The sequence below is a fragment of the Schistocerca gregaria genome, chromosome 4 (genome assembly GCF_023897955.1).
Source record: "Schistocerca gregaria isolate iqSchGreg1 chromosome 4, iqSchGreg1.2, whole genome shotgun sequence".
NCBI classification, from domain to species: domain Eukaryota; kingdom Metazoa; phylum Arthropoda; class Insecta; order Orthoptera; family Acrididae; genus Schistocerca; species Schistocerca gregaria.
In genome coordinates, this window is record NC_064923.1 from 216,504,225 (window position 1) to 216,520,613 (window position 16,389).

The window sequence follows — 16,389 nt, forward strand, 5'->3', positions numbered from 1 at the left end:
CGAAATGATGTTACTTGTGATCACACAAAATTTTCCATGGCAGTTGACAGCTTTTAAATATTGGAGTAGTCATAATCGTTTTAGACAATATTCTAACGCTTTGGACGACAAGAATCAATGTGGAGCTGGTTTGAAAACTTCACACCTCCTCACATCAGTTGACTTAATTGGTATGCACAGACAGTCTCCTTCTCTGGATAGTCGGCCACGTCGATCTCCAAAAACTTCTTCCCCGAAGAATAATGCTGGTTAAGGGAATTTATCAGACTCTCCCCCCCCCCCCCCTCTCTCTCTCTCTCAACTCATGAAATAAGTGGATACTTGAAAAATAGTTTTAGTTTAGTCTTGGTATATTTCAACTTCCACAAAGCAAAAATTCACCATTTCTCACATAAATATTGAAAAGTTTACAAGTCAACCGATTAGTCTCGCATTCAACTCGATTAAATACATTTACAGTAGTGTTGGTTTAACAATCACATAATTTATGAACCTGTGTTACTTCTAGCAAGTCCAACACAAGAATTACTTAAAAGTCTAATGTCAAATCTTCATTTGTCCTGAACAATCATCACAGTCACTAAACCAGCAAAGAATAGCACAGGCTCTTCACTACACAAACACTGAAACTCTATGGAACGTACAAGAGGTAATTGTTGGCCGCCGTTCGGCCGCCGCATCCACATTTTGCTCGTGACTGTTTTTAGACCTGCACACAAAAATGCAGTGTGGATTCGTCTCTCTCACACTACTATTTAAAATATCGTGTGTTCGAGATGGAAGAAGGCTTCTAGAATTTACGCGGAAATTCTAGAAGCGCTGCAATATACAGGGTGTTTCAAAAACAATGACCTGATTTTAAATAGAATTATTTATTAGGAAGAAGGGCTTAATACCAACAAATTGCATACTAAAATACTCAGAAAAGACAGAAGTTTATAAAAATCCATCATAAATGTTAAATATGCCCTCCATTGGCTGCAGAACGACATTGATAGCCGAATTCATCCCAAACTGAACGTAAGGTGTCTTCTGTCACTGAAACTACAGCAGCTGATATTCTGTTTTTTAATTCTTCAATGTCACGAGGTAAGGGAGGAACATAAACATTGTTTAACATGTCCCCACAGGAAGAAATCACATGGTGTTAAGTTAGGGGGCCTAGGAGTCCACTCGCTTCACTTTGTCAGTATCTCAAAGAGCTTGTACCAGTTGTAATCGGTATGGTTTGAAGGCTAAATGGGTGGCCGTAACGCATGCCTCACTGTCATGCGTGGTAATGAAAGTTCTCGGCTAGCACGATGTGTAGACTTGCGGGGGCTCCGCTCAAATGCTCGTTGAATTTGTTCCATTGTTCATTCAGGAACACGTGGCCAGCCAGGACTTTTGTCTTTACATAGACATCCTGTCTCTTCAAACTGTTTATACCACCATCAAATGTTCTTTGGTGATGGTGGTTTATCATGAAATTAAATATGAAATGCCCACTGAACTGCGATCACTGATTGAGTACGACTAAATTCAGTAACACAATATGCCTTCTGTTGCGCAGACGCCATATTGCGCGAGACTGGCTGCATGCTCCAGGTCAGCACTCATAGTGTCATCTAGCAGATTTTTTTCTGAAACTCTAGACCATGCTGATTACGTCTAGTGCTGTTTCAGTTACCTTCAGTGACTTTGTCTCAATGTTATTACAAGTTAAAATCGAGTCATTCTTTTTGGGACACCCTGTATTAAAGCCACCTTTGCAACAGCAATATCTTCACTTGACTGACACTTTTAGCCGAATGTGTAAATGAATGGACTAATACCTGCAACAAGTATTACCATTGGATGTATCAGATAGAACACCGTCGGAATTCCGGCATCTCCTAATGTATGTCATTGAGGAAGAAGTAATGTCAAATGCGACACTGTGCCATGTTTTTCTATCACACCTTCCATTGCCAGTAAAATCGTGCATGGCTACATGATAGAAATGATATTAAGTCTCTTCTATCAGTAGCAAACAAAGTTCATGCTTTGATGGAACGGGCAAGTACTTTGGTGGTGATGTCATATTAGGTGAGACAGCTGGAATATGACATGATCCCAAATGAACATCTCCAAAGTCTGCATTATCAAATGGACGCGCTTCAAAGTCAGTTATTGGCACTGACGGTAAGTAAGTGGACCTACACCAGACAAAGTTAAGGAGATGGTCACTCATTCCACCAGAAAACTTAACGGATGGACAGATGGCACAAAGGAAACATTACGCGGTATGCTGGTACTGCAGGCATTTTGGTGGTCAGGTCACAAGGTGCACAATTCCACGTGGATTTCCAGATGGCGGCTGTGGCTTCTTTTGATATCAGTGACGAGTGTGCAGTGGCATGTGCTGAGTGGATGTTTGACACCGCTCTTGGCAGTATGAGAGGAAATTTGGATAACAGTAGATTAGGGTTGTTAACAGAAATGTATTTTCTTGTTTTTCTTTCACTTCTGTGTAAAAATTATGATGTCTTTTAGTTATTAAAGTTCATATTGTAAGCAGCAGTTCTGCTTTTTTCCACTTTTTTATGCTATAATCTTTAATGTGAGAATATTTGTAATTCTTCTTTGCAGAGATAATGTTTGAATCATTTAACGTCCCGGGACTATATATTGCCGTACAAGCTGTATTAGCTTTGGCAGCCTCTTGGGCATCACGTTCTGTTAGTGAACGCACACTCACTGGAATAGTTGTGGATAGTGGTGATGGTGTTACACACGTCATACCTGTGGTAAGGTCCTTAAAGTTTCTTACTTTCTTGTTTTCAAGTTTCTTACTTTATTGTTTTCCATAGAATTATGTGGATGGATTGTTTGTATAGAAACATACCTAATGATAGTAACTGTCCAAAGAAGGCCTCAACACACAGAGCTTTCTCTGAGATGTTACCATATTTGTACTTGTGTGTTGTATTATATGTTTTATGGAATATACAATGTCAGCAGGCAGCCTGAAAACTTTTTTTTATTTTATAAAAGTGCTTTATTTGTGTGGTCAGAGTGCGGCAGTTTCAAACAGTCAGATTTTTACTGGCAAACTGTTGTACATATAATTCAATATAGCAGGTAGAATTGTAATTTTAAAGTGTTTACATTTTGAAGAAATTTTATTTTCATTAATTTGTTATTAATCTTACAGTATTTGTTTACAATTCTTCATTTTTGTAGGCAGATGGTTATGTAATAGGAAGCTGTATAAAACACATTCCTATAGCAGGCAGAAACATAACCTATTTCATCCAGTCTTTGCTGAGAGAACGTGAAATTGGAATTCCACCTGAACAATCTCTGGAAACAGCAAAAGCAATAAAGGAGCGTTATTGTTATATTTGCCCAGATATCGCAAAAGAATTTGCTAAATATGATTCAGATTCATCAAAATGGATGAAGAAATATGAGGGCATCAACTCTGTCACTAAACAACCATTTGTTGTGGATGTGGGCTATGAGAGGTTTCTCGGACCAGAAATATTTTTTCATCCTGAGGTATGTGAATTTGATATTTTTGTTATTTATTTAAGCTCTTAAATACAAACATTTCGATTAGGCATAACCATGACACTCAGGAACATCAACTGAAATACAAAAGTAACTTTAACAGTTTCTATTACTTATATTCTAACCACTCATTTTTGTAGTGTTGTATCTCTATCGTACGTTAACTGTCATAACTCATCTGTCCATACCCTTTTACACACACACACACACACACACACACACCTCACAATAATAATAAAATGGGATATCATCCTCTGCACAAAGCTTCAGAGCCATGTATTAAAAGAATTTCTTGTCTCCTCATGCCACACAGTAACAGAGGGTTCTCATAAAATTCATATATACAGTCATTGTGCCCTGCAAAAGTAAATATCTCTGATGAAGGAGGTATAATCCTGCCATGTGCATGGTGGGGAGACGAATTGGTTGCTGTTACTTGCATATTTTGGAAAATGCCAAGGCATTAATTCTATCAAGAGTTTCATGCTGTGTGTGATATCCAAGTGTATAGAACATACAAATTACACTATTCCTAATTATTGTAATTCTGTTAAGGTATAATAATTCATTACAGACATTTTTAGTTGAAATAGGGTTATTGTCTTTGTCAACTGTTCGTAGCATGGCTAATTTGACATTTCCACATTCCAGCCTGAGCAACATCATAGGATGAACACATTTTGCTCTATTTTGTATGACACACACACACACACACACACACACACACACACACACACACACAGTGCCATTGTCATGAGATGTATTAGATTTTGTAGTAATTAAATCTGTTGCTTCTTAAAAAGTTAACTCCATTGGAAAGCATAATGAATCAGTGTGAAAAGTGAGCCTAAGCAACCTAGAAAAAACAGAGGGAAGAGAGATCTTGAACATTAAGACTGCTGCTTTCATTGCATAATAGATGTGTCTGCGGCAGTGGAATAAAAATGTCATCATTTGTCCATGAACAGTATCACTGAGTAATGGACATTTTCTTTGAGAACTGTAAAGGGAGAAAGAGGTAAAACATATAGCCTTTAAATATGGACCATGGGGGAGTTAATCAGAAATATTGTTTTCCTCTTTCCACAGTGGCACAGAAGTTAATGAGCTACATTTACTAACATACAAAATTTGTTTAAATCTAATTAATTACATACTGAACACTTGTATTGAGCTAAAACTGAAAAAAGTAAATATTGCAGACAACCTACCCCCTTGAATCATGGACCTTGCCGTTGGTGGGGAGCTTGCGTGCCTCAGTGATACAGATGGCCATACCATAGGTGCAACCACAACGGAGGGGTATCTGTTGAGAGGCCAGACAAACGTGTGGTTCCTGAAGAGGGGCATCAGCCTTTTCAGTAGTTGCAGGGGCAACAGTCTGATTGATTAATCAGTTAGGTTAAAGTTAGATATATTGGGAATTAGTGAAGTTCGGTGGCAGGATGAACAAGACTTTTGGTCAGGTGAATACAGGGCTATAAATACAAAATCAAATAGGGGTAAAACAGTAGTAGCTTTAATAATGAATAAAAAAATAGGAGCGTGGGTAAGCTACTACAAACAGCATAGTGAATGCATTATTGTGGCCAAGATAGACACGAAGCCCACGTCTGCTACATCAGTACAAGTTTATATGCCAACTAGCTCTGCAGATGAAGAAATTGATGAAATGTATGATGAGATAAAAGAAATTATTCAGGTAGGGAAGGAAGACGAAAATTTAATAGTCCTGGGTGACTGGAATTCGAGAGTAGGAAAAGGGAGAGAGGAAACATAGTGGGTGAATATTGATTGGGGGAGAGAAATGAAAGAGGAAGCTGTCTGCTAGAATTTTGAACAGAGCATAACTTTATCATAGCTGACACTTGGTTCAAGAATCATAAAAGAAGGTTGTATACATGGAAGAATCCAGGAGATACTAGAAGGTATCAGATAGATTATATAACGGTAAGACAGAGATTTAGGAACCAGGTTTTAAACTGTAAGACATTTCCAGGGGCACATGTGGACACTGACCACAAACTATTGGTTATGAACTGTAGATTAAAACTGAAGAAGTTGCAAAAAGATGGGAATTTAAGGAGATGGGACCTGGATAAACTGAAAGAACCAGAGGTTGTACAGAGTTTCAGGGAGAGCATAAGGGAACAATTGACAGGAATGGGGGAAAGAAACACAGTAGAAGAAGAATGGGTAGCTCTGAGGGATGAAGTAGTGAAGGCAGCAGAGGATCGAGTAGGTAAGAAGACAAGGGCTAGTAGAAATCCTTGGGTAACACATGAAATATTGAATTTAATTGATGAAAGGAGAAAATATAAAAATGCAGTAAATGGAGCAGGCAAAAAAGAATACAAACGTCTCAAAAATGAGATCGACAGGAAGTGCAAAATGGCTAAGCAGGGATGGCTTGAGGACAAATGTAAGGATGTAGAGGCTTATCTCACTAGGGGTAAGATAGATACTGCCTACAGGAAAATTAAAGAGACCTTTGGACAAAAGAGAGCCACTTGTGTGAGTATCAAGAGCTCAGATGGAAACCCAGTTCTAAGAATACAAGGACGATATACTTGAGGACAATATTATGGAAATGGAAGAGGATGTAGATGAAGATGAAATGGGAGATATGATACTGCGTGAAGAGTTTGACAGAGCACTGAAAGACCTGAGTCGAAACAAGGCCGCGGGAGTAGACAACATTCCATTGGAACTACTGACAGCTTTATGAGAGCCAGTCCTGACAAAACTACCATCTGGTGAGCAAGATGTATGAGACAGGTGAAATACCCTCAGCCTTCAAGAAGAATATAATAATTCCAATCCCAAAGAAAGCAGGTGTTGACAGATGTGAAAATTACCGAACTATCAGTTTAATAAGTCATAGCTGCAAAATACTAACGCGTATTCTTTAGAGACGAATGTAAAAACTGGTAGAAGCCGACCTCTGGGAAGATCAGTTTGGATTCCGTAGAAATGTTGGAACACGTGAGGCAATACTGACCCTACAACTTATTTTAGAAGATAGATTAAGGAAAGACAAACCTACGTTTCTAGCATTTGTAGACTTAGAGAAAGCTTTCGACAATGTTGACTGGAATACTCTCTTTCAAATTCTAAAGATGGCAGGGGCAAAATACAGGGAGTGAAAGGCTATTTACAATTTGTACAGAAACCAGATGGCAGTTACAAGAGTCGAGTGACATAAAAGGGAAGCAGAGGTTGGGAAGGGTGAGAGACAGGGTTGTAGCCTCTCCCCGATGTTATTAAATCTGTGTATTGAGCAAGCAGTGAAGGAAACAAAAGAAAAATTCAGAGTAGGTATTAAATTCCTTGGAGAAGAAGAAAAAACTTTGAGGTTCGCCGATGACATTGTAATTCTGTCAGAGACATTAAAGGACTTGGAAGGGCAGTTGGACGGAATGGATAGTGTCTTGAAAGGAGGGTATAAGATGAACATCAACAAAAGCAAAATGAGGATAATGGAATGTAGTCAAATTAAATCGGGTGATGCTGAGGGAATTACATTAGCAAATGAGACACTTAAAGTAGTAAAGGAGTTTTGCTATTTGGGGAGCAAAATAACTGATGATGGTAGAAGTAGAGAGGATATAAAATGTCGACTGGCAATGGCAAGGAAAGCGTTTCTGAAGAAGAGAAATTTGTTAACATCGAGTATAGGATTAAGTGTCAGGAAGTCGTTTCTGAAAGTATTTGTATGGAGTGTAGCCATGTATGGAAGTGAAACGTGGACAATAAATCGAAGAAGAGAATAGAAGCTTTCGAAATGGGGTGCTACAGAAGAATGCTGAAGATCACATAATGAGGAGGTATTGAATAGAATTGGGGAGAAGAGGAGCTGGTGGCAGAACTTGACTAGAAGAAGGGATCGGTTGGTAGGACATGTTCTGAGGCATGAGGGGATCACAAATTTAGCATTGGAGGGCAGCGTGGAGGGTAAAAATCATAGAGGGAGACCAAGAGATGAATACACTAAGCAGATTCAGAAGGATGTAGGTTGCAGTAAGTACTGGGAGATGAAGAAGCTTGCACAGGAGAGTCGCATGGAGAGCTGCATCAAACCAGTCTCAGGACTAAAGACAACAACAACAACAACAACAACAACAACAACAACAACAACAATTGCAGATAATAAATTCAACTAGATGTCATTGGCTGCAGTTTTCGTTATCCAGCAAGCATATAAATCAGTACTGAATTAAACAGCTGAGTGGTGTAACATGTGTACAACTGAAATTATTAGTGATGTAACATGTGTACAACTGAAAATGGAATATTAACATGAAAATAAAATCCAATAGCTATTGTGTTATAGATAGAACTTAATGTTAACAACATACATCCAAGATTTGATGAAGGAAGCTGTGTTTATTTGCCATTAAAGAAAATAAAAAGTTAATGTTGTAGACATAGCTCAGAAAATTAAAGATAATTCACATGTGTACTAAATTCTTGTAATATTTGAGAGAGTCTTCAGTACAAAGAGAAACAAGTGGTATCTCCATAAAGTACCTGTGGTAGCTCTTATGAAATTATATGGGGCATTAGATGAATTTACGTTGACTAATGCAAAATAGGAGAATTAAATGTTACGGATGTAACATTTTAGTATCTCAAATGTAACACAACCATTTAATCTGCTGTGGAGGACTGAAATTGAACACGTTACAATACTAAAATTGTTGTGTTGTGACATACTTGTGAATAAATGGAGAGCACTCAGATAATAGAGAATAGATATGGTTTAAAAGGTTTGATTTCTGTTCAGCAAAAGTTAATCTTTCCTGAGAACATATGATAAGCCCCGACTTGGTCTGCAATGGGTATAAAATAGAACTAGGTGCCACTTAGACGACAAACCTGTTTAAACTGTATGCTTAGCGGTGTTGTGGAGTCTGTGGAATTGAGTCTTTAGATGAGATCTGATTTTGCTCCAAAGCTGCTTTAACTTGTCAGCATGGCTATTCACCTCCTCTGCTGCAACTTCTATTGTATTAGCTTAATCAGTTACAGATTGTACAGTCAGTAACAAGATTTTGTCTAGCTTTCACACTCTGCCTCATCATTCTTCTAGACCCAACAATAGCTCTTTTCCACAGATTGTACAGAAGCAATGGCAATTTAATACAAGACCATGTGAATTGCCCTGAAGAGGACTGCAGCAAGTCGGTCAAAAGTCTGCAGTTTAGTTGTTGAGTAGTTTGTAATGATGTGGCTCAAGCCTTTATTTGCTCAAAATTGTATTGGCTAATGTATACTGCAGTTTGAAATGTCAACTACCTCCATCGGAGAATATTTTCACCACTATTTTTTTGTTGAAAGCACGAACAGCTAGCTTGTCATGTTCCAGATAATCGGGTCTATTAGTGTATGAAAATGGACTGGTAACTGTGTAAGCAACTGCAGTGTGAATAGTGATTTGTTCATTATTCCAGTGTGCACTCTGCTCTCAATCCTCATGAAATCAGTGTGGAGAAAACAAATACTATTTGAAAATTTTAACTTTTGTTGTTTCATAGAAATCAGTTTGCTTATTTTTGATTAAAGCGAATAAGAAGCTTTGCTCATTTGTTCTTCAGTATTTTCAAAACGTCATATAGAACATTCCTGCACTATTTTAACTACTCTTCCCTTCTCCTCATTATTCCATTGACACAAACTGATAACTGGCATGTGCCAAAATACAAGATTTTTGCAATATGTTGCATATAATTGACTTTACTGGCTGGCTGTTTTTATTCGAAAAACTTTCTATACTCTAGATGGTGCTGGACATAGAATACTGATGTTACTATGATGATAGCTGGGATGTCAGAAGGAAGTAGTGGATTTCGTTGTGCGAGCTGCAGTGGATGAGAACTCAATTTTCCCATCTGGAGGTTACAATATAAAAAATTCTTACAGTTCAGAAATTGTCGTATTGAGATAATTCTTTTGTCATTTCTCATTACAGAAAGCTGATCTAGCTTATCTGTCTCCTCTACCAAGGACCTAATGTGATACATAATCACATTCGTAGAAGCTTATTATGATATTATTTGTGATTTTGTCCAGTGCATTGCAACATTTACTTTTTACCCCCCTCTTCATGCCCCCCTCAAACGTAAGACAAAATAAAGTGTTAATGTCTGTAATATCATTCCTAGCAACTGTGATTGGCGTTTATCAGAATTTTATCTGCCATCTATGTTACTAAAACACTGCTGGAAACCAGTACCAGTTGAGTCATAGGGGCAACAAAAATTTGATTTTCAGTACATTACATAGTTCTTGACTGAATTTAGACATTTAAGATGGTGTCATAATGTACTCATTAGAAGACATAATCTTATTTTAAACTTTAACACAGTAAGGGGTGGTGGGTGGGAGGCGCCAAATTCATATTATTGTGAAAAAAGACCTTGTTTCTCATAGCGCCTAGCATCCAGTGCGCGTTGGTCTTTCGATTACTCATATAATTTTGAATGCATTCCTGTTGGTTTTTGAACATTTTTGTTCAAATTCTAAGTTGATTTTTGAATGTGTGCATAGTGTATGTGATGTCTCTGCCAGCGGAATCCCTGTCGCATTTAGAAATAAACTTTACTGCAGACAAAAGGGGACGGCTCTATATGAGCTGAGCGAATAAAGCCAAAAGGGTGAATGACAATCGCTGTTTATGTGATTGACTGGGTTTGCAAAAGATCAGCGTTGTTATAACTACTAGCGAATTCCATTGATTCAGGCTGCCAGATTGGAACTAAACGCTTAACAGGAATAACAGACAACAAAGATTAAGTATTGTCTTCTCCGTGTATCCAAGAAAATGAAATTTTGACAGAAAATTTTTGGCCAGACCGCTACACTACTAAGGGCCAGTCATACAGTCTCTGGCTAGCAGCCGCTAAAGTTCTATTCTGGGTGTAGCATGGAAAGCGTGTTGTACAAACACGTAATAATGCCTAACCGGGGAATAAATGCAGGATAACTAAACCGGTGATTGTGGCAGGGATAGTGAAGTTAACGAGAGAATAAATTTTGACACTGACAGGAATAGTTACAGAATTAGTGATGACAAGATTGTTAGAATGAGGAAGGAGAAGAAACGGTACTCTCGCAAATTACGGGAGAATATGACGATTCCAAATTTACATAAAAATTTAGTACTAATATTTTTCGATCTCATGCTTCCGAGAAGCTAGAGAGTATGGATGTAATGTGAAACTATTTCCTAACATAAAACTTTTTGCTTGTAGTAGGCCTAATAGGCATTTGATATTGGTACTTGGTGAATTATATTCTGTATTGTTATAAAAATGACCATTTGTGCCAAAATAGTCCCGTTTATTTGGTGTGTGTAACAATTGCTGCAATATTAAGGCAGGCCTGTTTCGTTTTATGTAGCAGACAGGGACAAAATACACATAATCAGATCGAGAAACCATGCCAGGCTTGGGTACTATTTGTATTAACACCTTTTCTAATATTAGACAACAACATTTCGTTTTTTCATGTAGCAGAATGTTGCCGAACTTTGATGAGGTAATAGATTATCTCCCACAAAGGAAAGTACGCCATTATAAACCTGTGGCAAGATTAGAGAGGAAAAAAGCTAGGACTTGTGGATTGAAGAAAATCTGGACCTGATGCACAGATCAGTCTTGAGTTGTTGTGGGGAGGTGGTAGTCTCCACGTGACTTGTGTTTATGTTAAGTGATTTTGCTGTTTCCTCTTCATTTATTGGTCTCACATCAAATGAAAACAAACAGATTTCTGTGGCCGGAGCTATCATGTGAATTAAAATACATTCATATAATTAAGGAAGGCTAAAATATGTTGTTATTTCAGATTTTATTTTGTTTCCACCTTTCTGACAGTCAAGCTTTAATCGCCTTGCAGAACAATGAAGTTATTTTCGTCAGTTTGTTAGAGAAATTTGACTTTTATTAATCTTTTCTGTTGAGGCAGTAAATTTATTTGAAACGAAGTGTCTTAATTCCACACTATTGGCTAGATTCAACTGTTTGCTGCATTACAAGTTCACGTTTCCATCTTCTAGCACGTATGGTTATGCCATAATAAAGAACCTAACATGAGATAATACGGTACTGGTACTCCAAGAAAATTTACATCTGAATCTGGACTTACAAATGTACACTTTAAGCCGAATTATGCATGTTTTACATATACGAACGTATGGGCTTCCTGTGTCATCGTAGCTGCGCAAGCACGGCGACGCCTGTCGTCTGGTGCAACTGTTGAAATGAATCTATTTCTAACAGGTTGTGGGGAAAATATTCTGAATTGTTGTTTGAAAAGTGTTACTTTCAAGTAAAGTAAATTTCCTTTTACACAAGATGAACTCTGTGTGCGAATGTCCAATGAATTTCTTAAATAACAGAGCATTTGACTCTCATTCAAAAATCAAATTTTTGAGAATGACCATTTAGAATATTTTCGAGCCCCAGAAGATCAGACAGTTATGTGATGTATCTTAGTGTAACACGTGCAGGAAAGATCAACATTTTGTGTGAAAGCTTAGCTTCTCTTGCAGCTTATTGATCTTAGAGACCAATGCTATACGTAAAAGCTTTTCTTTTGTTATAACAACACTGTGTATATCAGTTTAAACCATTACCTTTTCCTATTGGTTTGTTCGCGCTACTTAACAGTGATGTTGCTAATGGCTGACTACATCACATGTCCTATGCTCTTGAATATATACTCTCATCAGCTGGCGAGATCGCTTGACATGAGCTACGACTGGCTTACAAAAGCGCATCACAATCTCCATTTCAATCCTTCAGAAAGTAACTTGTGGTATTTGGTGGAATTTGAATTTATACTTTCGTAATACGAAAATATGCAGCGTACATGTTGGTGCACATCAGACATCTTTCCAGAATGTGTTTTTTCCCCGAGTTTCAATTTCTAAAGCATTGGTAAATTCTACGTCGGTGTATATAAATCCACAACCATTGATAGGATTGATAAGTCATACAGTTCTGAGAAAAAGTGTACTGTTACTTAACATGAAAAAAGTGTATTTTTAACCGGGAAATCCAGGAAAAATCCGGTAATTTTTTTTCCTCATCCACGTATACACCCTGTACTACATCGAATAAGTGGTTACCTCCCTCGTGGTTGTGAAAAACTGACTGGTCAGCTTCGCCTCGGTGGGGGGGTTTAAAGTTTCAGTGAATGCTCAATCATTCATTGACATCTGTTGGGGATATGAGGTTTCGCGATGTGGTGTTAACCCTTTATATCATCATATCGCCGTGGTCACAGCTCTGCCTTCCCCTACAAATGTCAAAGAGGTGAAGCATTTTTAGGTAAAATTGCTTACTATCACAAATTTATTGTAGGTATTGCCACGATAGCCCATCCCCTCCAAGAGTTGCTTCACAAGTATGTTCCTTTTCTGTGGACATGGCCTTTCAGCACATTTTCATGCTTTTTGTATGTAAATTACATTCTGCTCTTTGTTTGGCTACTTCCATCTTGGCCAGACGCCTGTCAGTATGGACTCGGGGCAATTCTCGCTCATCAATATGAGGATGGTTCCAAATATTCAATACTGATGTGTCAAAAATACTCAACTCCACTGAGAAGCACTACTAACAAGTTGAAAAGCAAGCACTTGCTATTGTTTACGCCCTCAGAAAGTTTCGTGTGTTCTTGTATGGGTCTAAGTTCCACCTTTTTACTGACAATAAACTTTTGGTTTAATTGTTTAATCTGTTTTGTTGCCCAATAAATCAGCACATCCAATGTTGGGTCTTCTTTTTGCCTCACTACAACTATTAAATACAGTTTTGGCCTATCACACAACATTCCAAAGTCAGTGTGCTGTCCAGGCTCCCAGATTACAGCTATTGTTGGTGCCAATTTGTTTTTCCACCAATTTGTATACCTCCTTTGGCATAGTTGGCTAGACAGGCCTCAGGGTAGGCTTTCTGATCTTTTGTGTAACTGTTTTGCCCTCCATCACTGCCTTTCAGTATTTTATGTGGTGGTGGTCTTTTAACTCCATATGGAATGTCACTTAGAGCTGTGATTCTGGCCACCTTAACAGTGGGATATATTTCAGCTCTTACATCATAAACATTGGGGGGGGGGGGGGGGTCGCTCTTACCAAATTATTGGCCCATTGGTCCAATTTTCAGCCTGGCATCAACAGTGATGTACATTTTGTCATGGCCTGCACTCTTTATGCTACCGACCTGCAGTGGTGCAGGCAACACTTGTCCATGAGCTGCACTGCAGAGTCTGTAGGAATGCATCCCTCTTGATTTTGCGAGACCCTTCCTGAATTCTTCCAAGTTGTTGTTTGCCGATGCTTTCTCTGAATTTCCGTACATTATCCACTACCTTCGACGTCAGCTGCAGCTGTGATTCAGGCCCTCTTCAAAAAATTTTCTATTGTAGAAATGCTTAAAAGCTTGTGGCAGATAATGGCCCACAGTTTATGCCTCAGGCCTTCCATGATTTCTGCACCAATGAAGGCATTCACCATGTGATTGCTCCTTCTTTTCACCCCCAGTCTAATGGCGAGACAGAATGTTTTGTCTTCACATTCAAAGTGCAAATAAAGGAGCACCTTGCGGACTCCTCCACTGATGACACTTTGACAGGCTTCTTGAGTTCCTACAGGTTTGCGCAGTCGGAGGATCGGAGTTTCGCTGATATGCTGTATGGTCACCAACCACACACCCTCTTGCATCTGGTCTTGGTGCCCCACCAGCAACTGCCAGTGCAGCCGTAGTCAAGGTTGGCTCCTGACTCCTTGGTCTGAGCTTGGGGCTTCGACCGCCAACCAAAGTGGATTTGGGCTGCCACCTCTGTGTTGTGCACACCAGTCATTGGGTGGTAGTGCACTACCACAACCAACTGTGTCCTAGCACTCCAATGAGGACTGCAGGTCCACAATCTCCGCCTCCTCCCTCAGCATCTCTCCTGACTCCATGGGTGTCCCTGCTGTGGGGGTAGATGTCACCAGCTCCTGGCTCTACTCTGGGGTCCAGCCCTGCAGTACTACTGCCAGGCCTTTGAGTCCTAAAACACCGCTGACCCCAACTGAGCAGCCAGTGCCCTCAGCATGGACACAATTTCATGTTGTGGAACTGAGATGCTACCAACGTCTTTGTCATCAGTCCTCTCTTAAGTTGCTTCGTAGGTGAGTAGCTGCTGTGTGTGTGTTATTGTACACACCATTTCTGTCCCTACTCAACGGTTCCAGCCCAGAATCTCCTTCTGGCACCATCACCTGCAGCTTCCGCCTCAGAAACCAGTCACCCCTATGCCCACACCAACAGAATCCTCTACCCCGGAGAGGAGGAGCGGGGGTGGGGGGGTCGGGGGTAGGGCTAGAATCCTGTATGCTATACTTGGCTATGTGCCAGAGCACTACATTTTGAATATTGTGCCAAACACATCTGCACGGGTTGGCCACCAAAGGATGCCTGCAGTGGGCCAGCGACCAGAGAGAGACTGTGGTGGGACATGTGACTTGTGTATGAATCACGGTATCTGCCGTGCTGCCTACCGGAGCCGTTCTCTTTATATGCACAATGCAGCAGATACTGCGTCTCATATTGTTTCATACTTATTGTTAGCAACTGCTTGTATCAGTACATGGTACATGGATTGTTTCTGTGTTTGTGTCTATATGATCAGCTATTCTTTGCTTGGATGTGAAAGAAGAATAAACTTTGGTTCATTGTGACTGTGTTGTTGTTTGTGTCTTTGTTGTTTGTGTCTTACGGCACAATACATTCTTGTATTTAGTTCTTTTATTTCTAAGATGTAAAAATTCTTTTGATATATCTAATTGATTTATTCAAAACAGTGGAATAGCAAAGTAGTACATTTTATGTCAAAATGTGATGTATCAAAAATCATGAATTTTTATCCATTTTATTTGAGTAAATCTTCATCAGTTGTTCTTAGTTATGTACACACCATTGTGATGTGAAGTAATGTAAAATTTCAGAAATAATACATTCTGGTTTTTTGAATTGACATGCAAGAAGGCAAAATCATTCCAGATCAAAATTTTGCATTTTTGTTCCACTTTTCATAGCATTATGGTATTATAAGTCTTTACAACAAGTGAAAATTATATGATGAGATAGCTCAGTTATTTTATGAATGCTATAGCCTTCTTAATGACTGGATGTGTTAGAAAAACTATGTATCCTTGATTGTTTGTTTAAGAGTCCATGGGTAGTGAAGAGATTCCATGATTGAAATGGCAGGAAAGAAAAAGTTTTGGTAGTTGCTTGAGTAAACAGGTGACATAATAGAGTAAAAACGCAAAAGTTTTGAAATGGAACAGTACCACATCAGAGAATAATTTCATGTTATAGTGCAATTTGTGTGTGTGTGTGTGTGTGTGTGTGTGTGTGTGTGTGTGTGTGTGTGTGTGTGTGTGTGTGTAAGAGAGAGACCCAGGAGGGGGAGGGCGGGTAGTCTTCTAACAGTATCAGGAAGTGACTAAAATGTGCTATTTTCTATGATTTAGAGCATGGAAAGCTTTGAGTTTTATGTTGTGAAAACATGTAAGGAGATTTTATTTGTTGAAGTAGCTGTCAGTAGCGATTAGTGAAATGGAATGGTAAGCTCTAGATACAAGTTGTTCTTTCATAAGACCTTCTGGTAGTATCATTGTTAAGTTATTTCTGGCTTTGTGAAGAAAACAGTACTTGTGAGTTAATTCCAGCAATGTTAAAAAATGAAAAAAATAGCCAGTGACCATCTTCATGTAATTCTTGAAATAACGGAACAGGCACATGATATTATCTAGCGCATCAGCTCCACCTTTCGTCACATTGCACTTAGTTGTAAGATTCCTGT

At 38.9% G+C, this 16,389-nt stretch overlaps 1 protein-coding gene across 1 annotated transcript in view; it reads left to right on the forward strand.

Moving 5' to 3' along the window:
- Positions 1-16,389, forward strand: part of LOC126267088 (actin-related protein 3) — a 99,795-nt gene that overhangs the window by 54,676 nt on the left and 28,730 nt on the right. The window contains exons 4-5 of the mRNA XM_049971956.1: positions 2,611-2,768; positions 3,205-3,522. Coding sequence (XP_049827913.1) covers positions 2,611-2,768; positions 3,205-3,522 — 476 coding nt within the window. The remainder of the gene's footprint in view (positions 1-2,610; positions 2,769-3,204; positions 3,523-16,389) is intronic.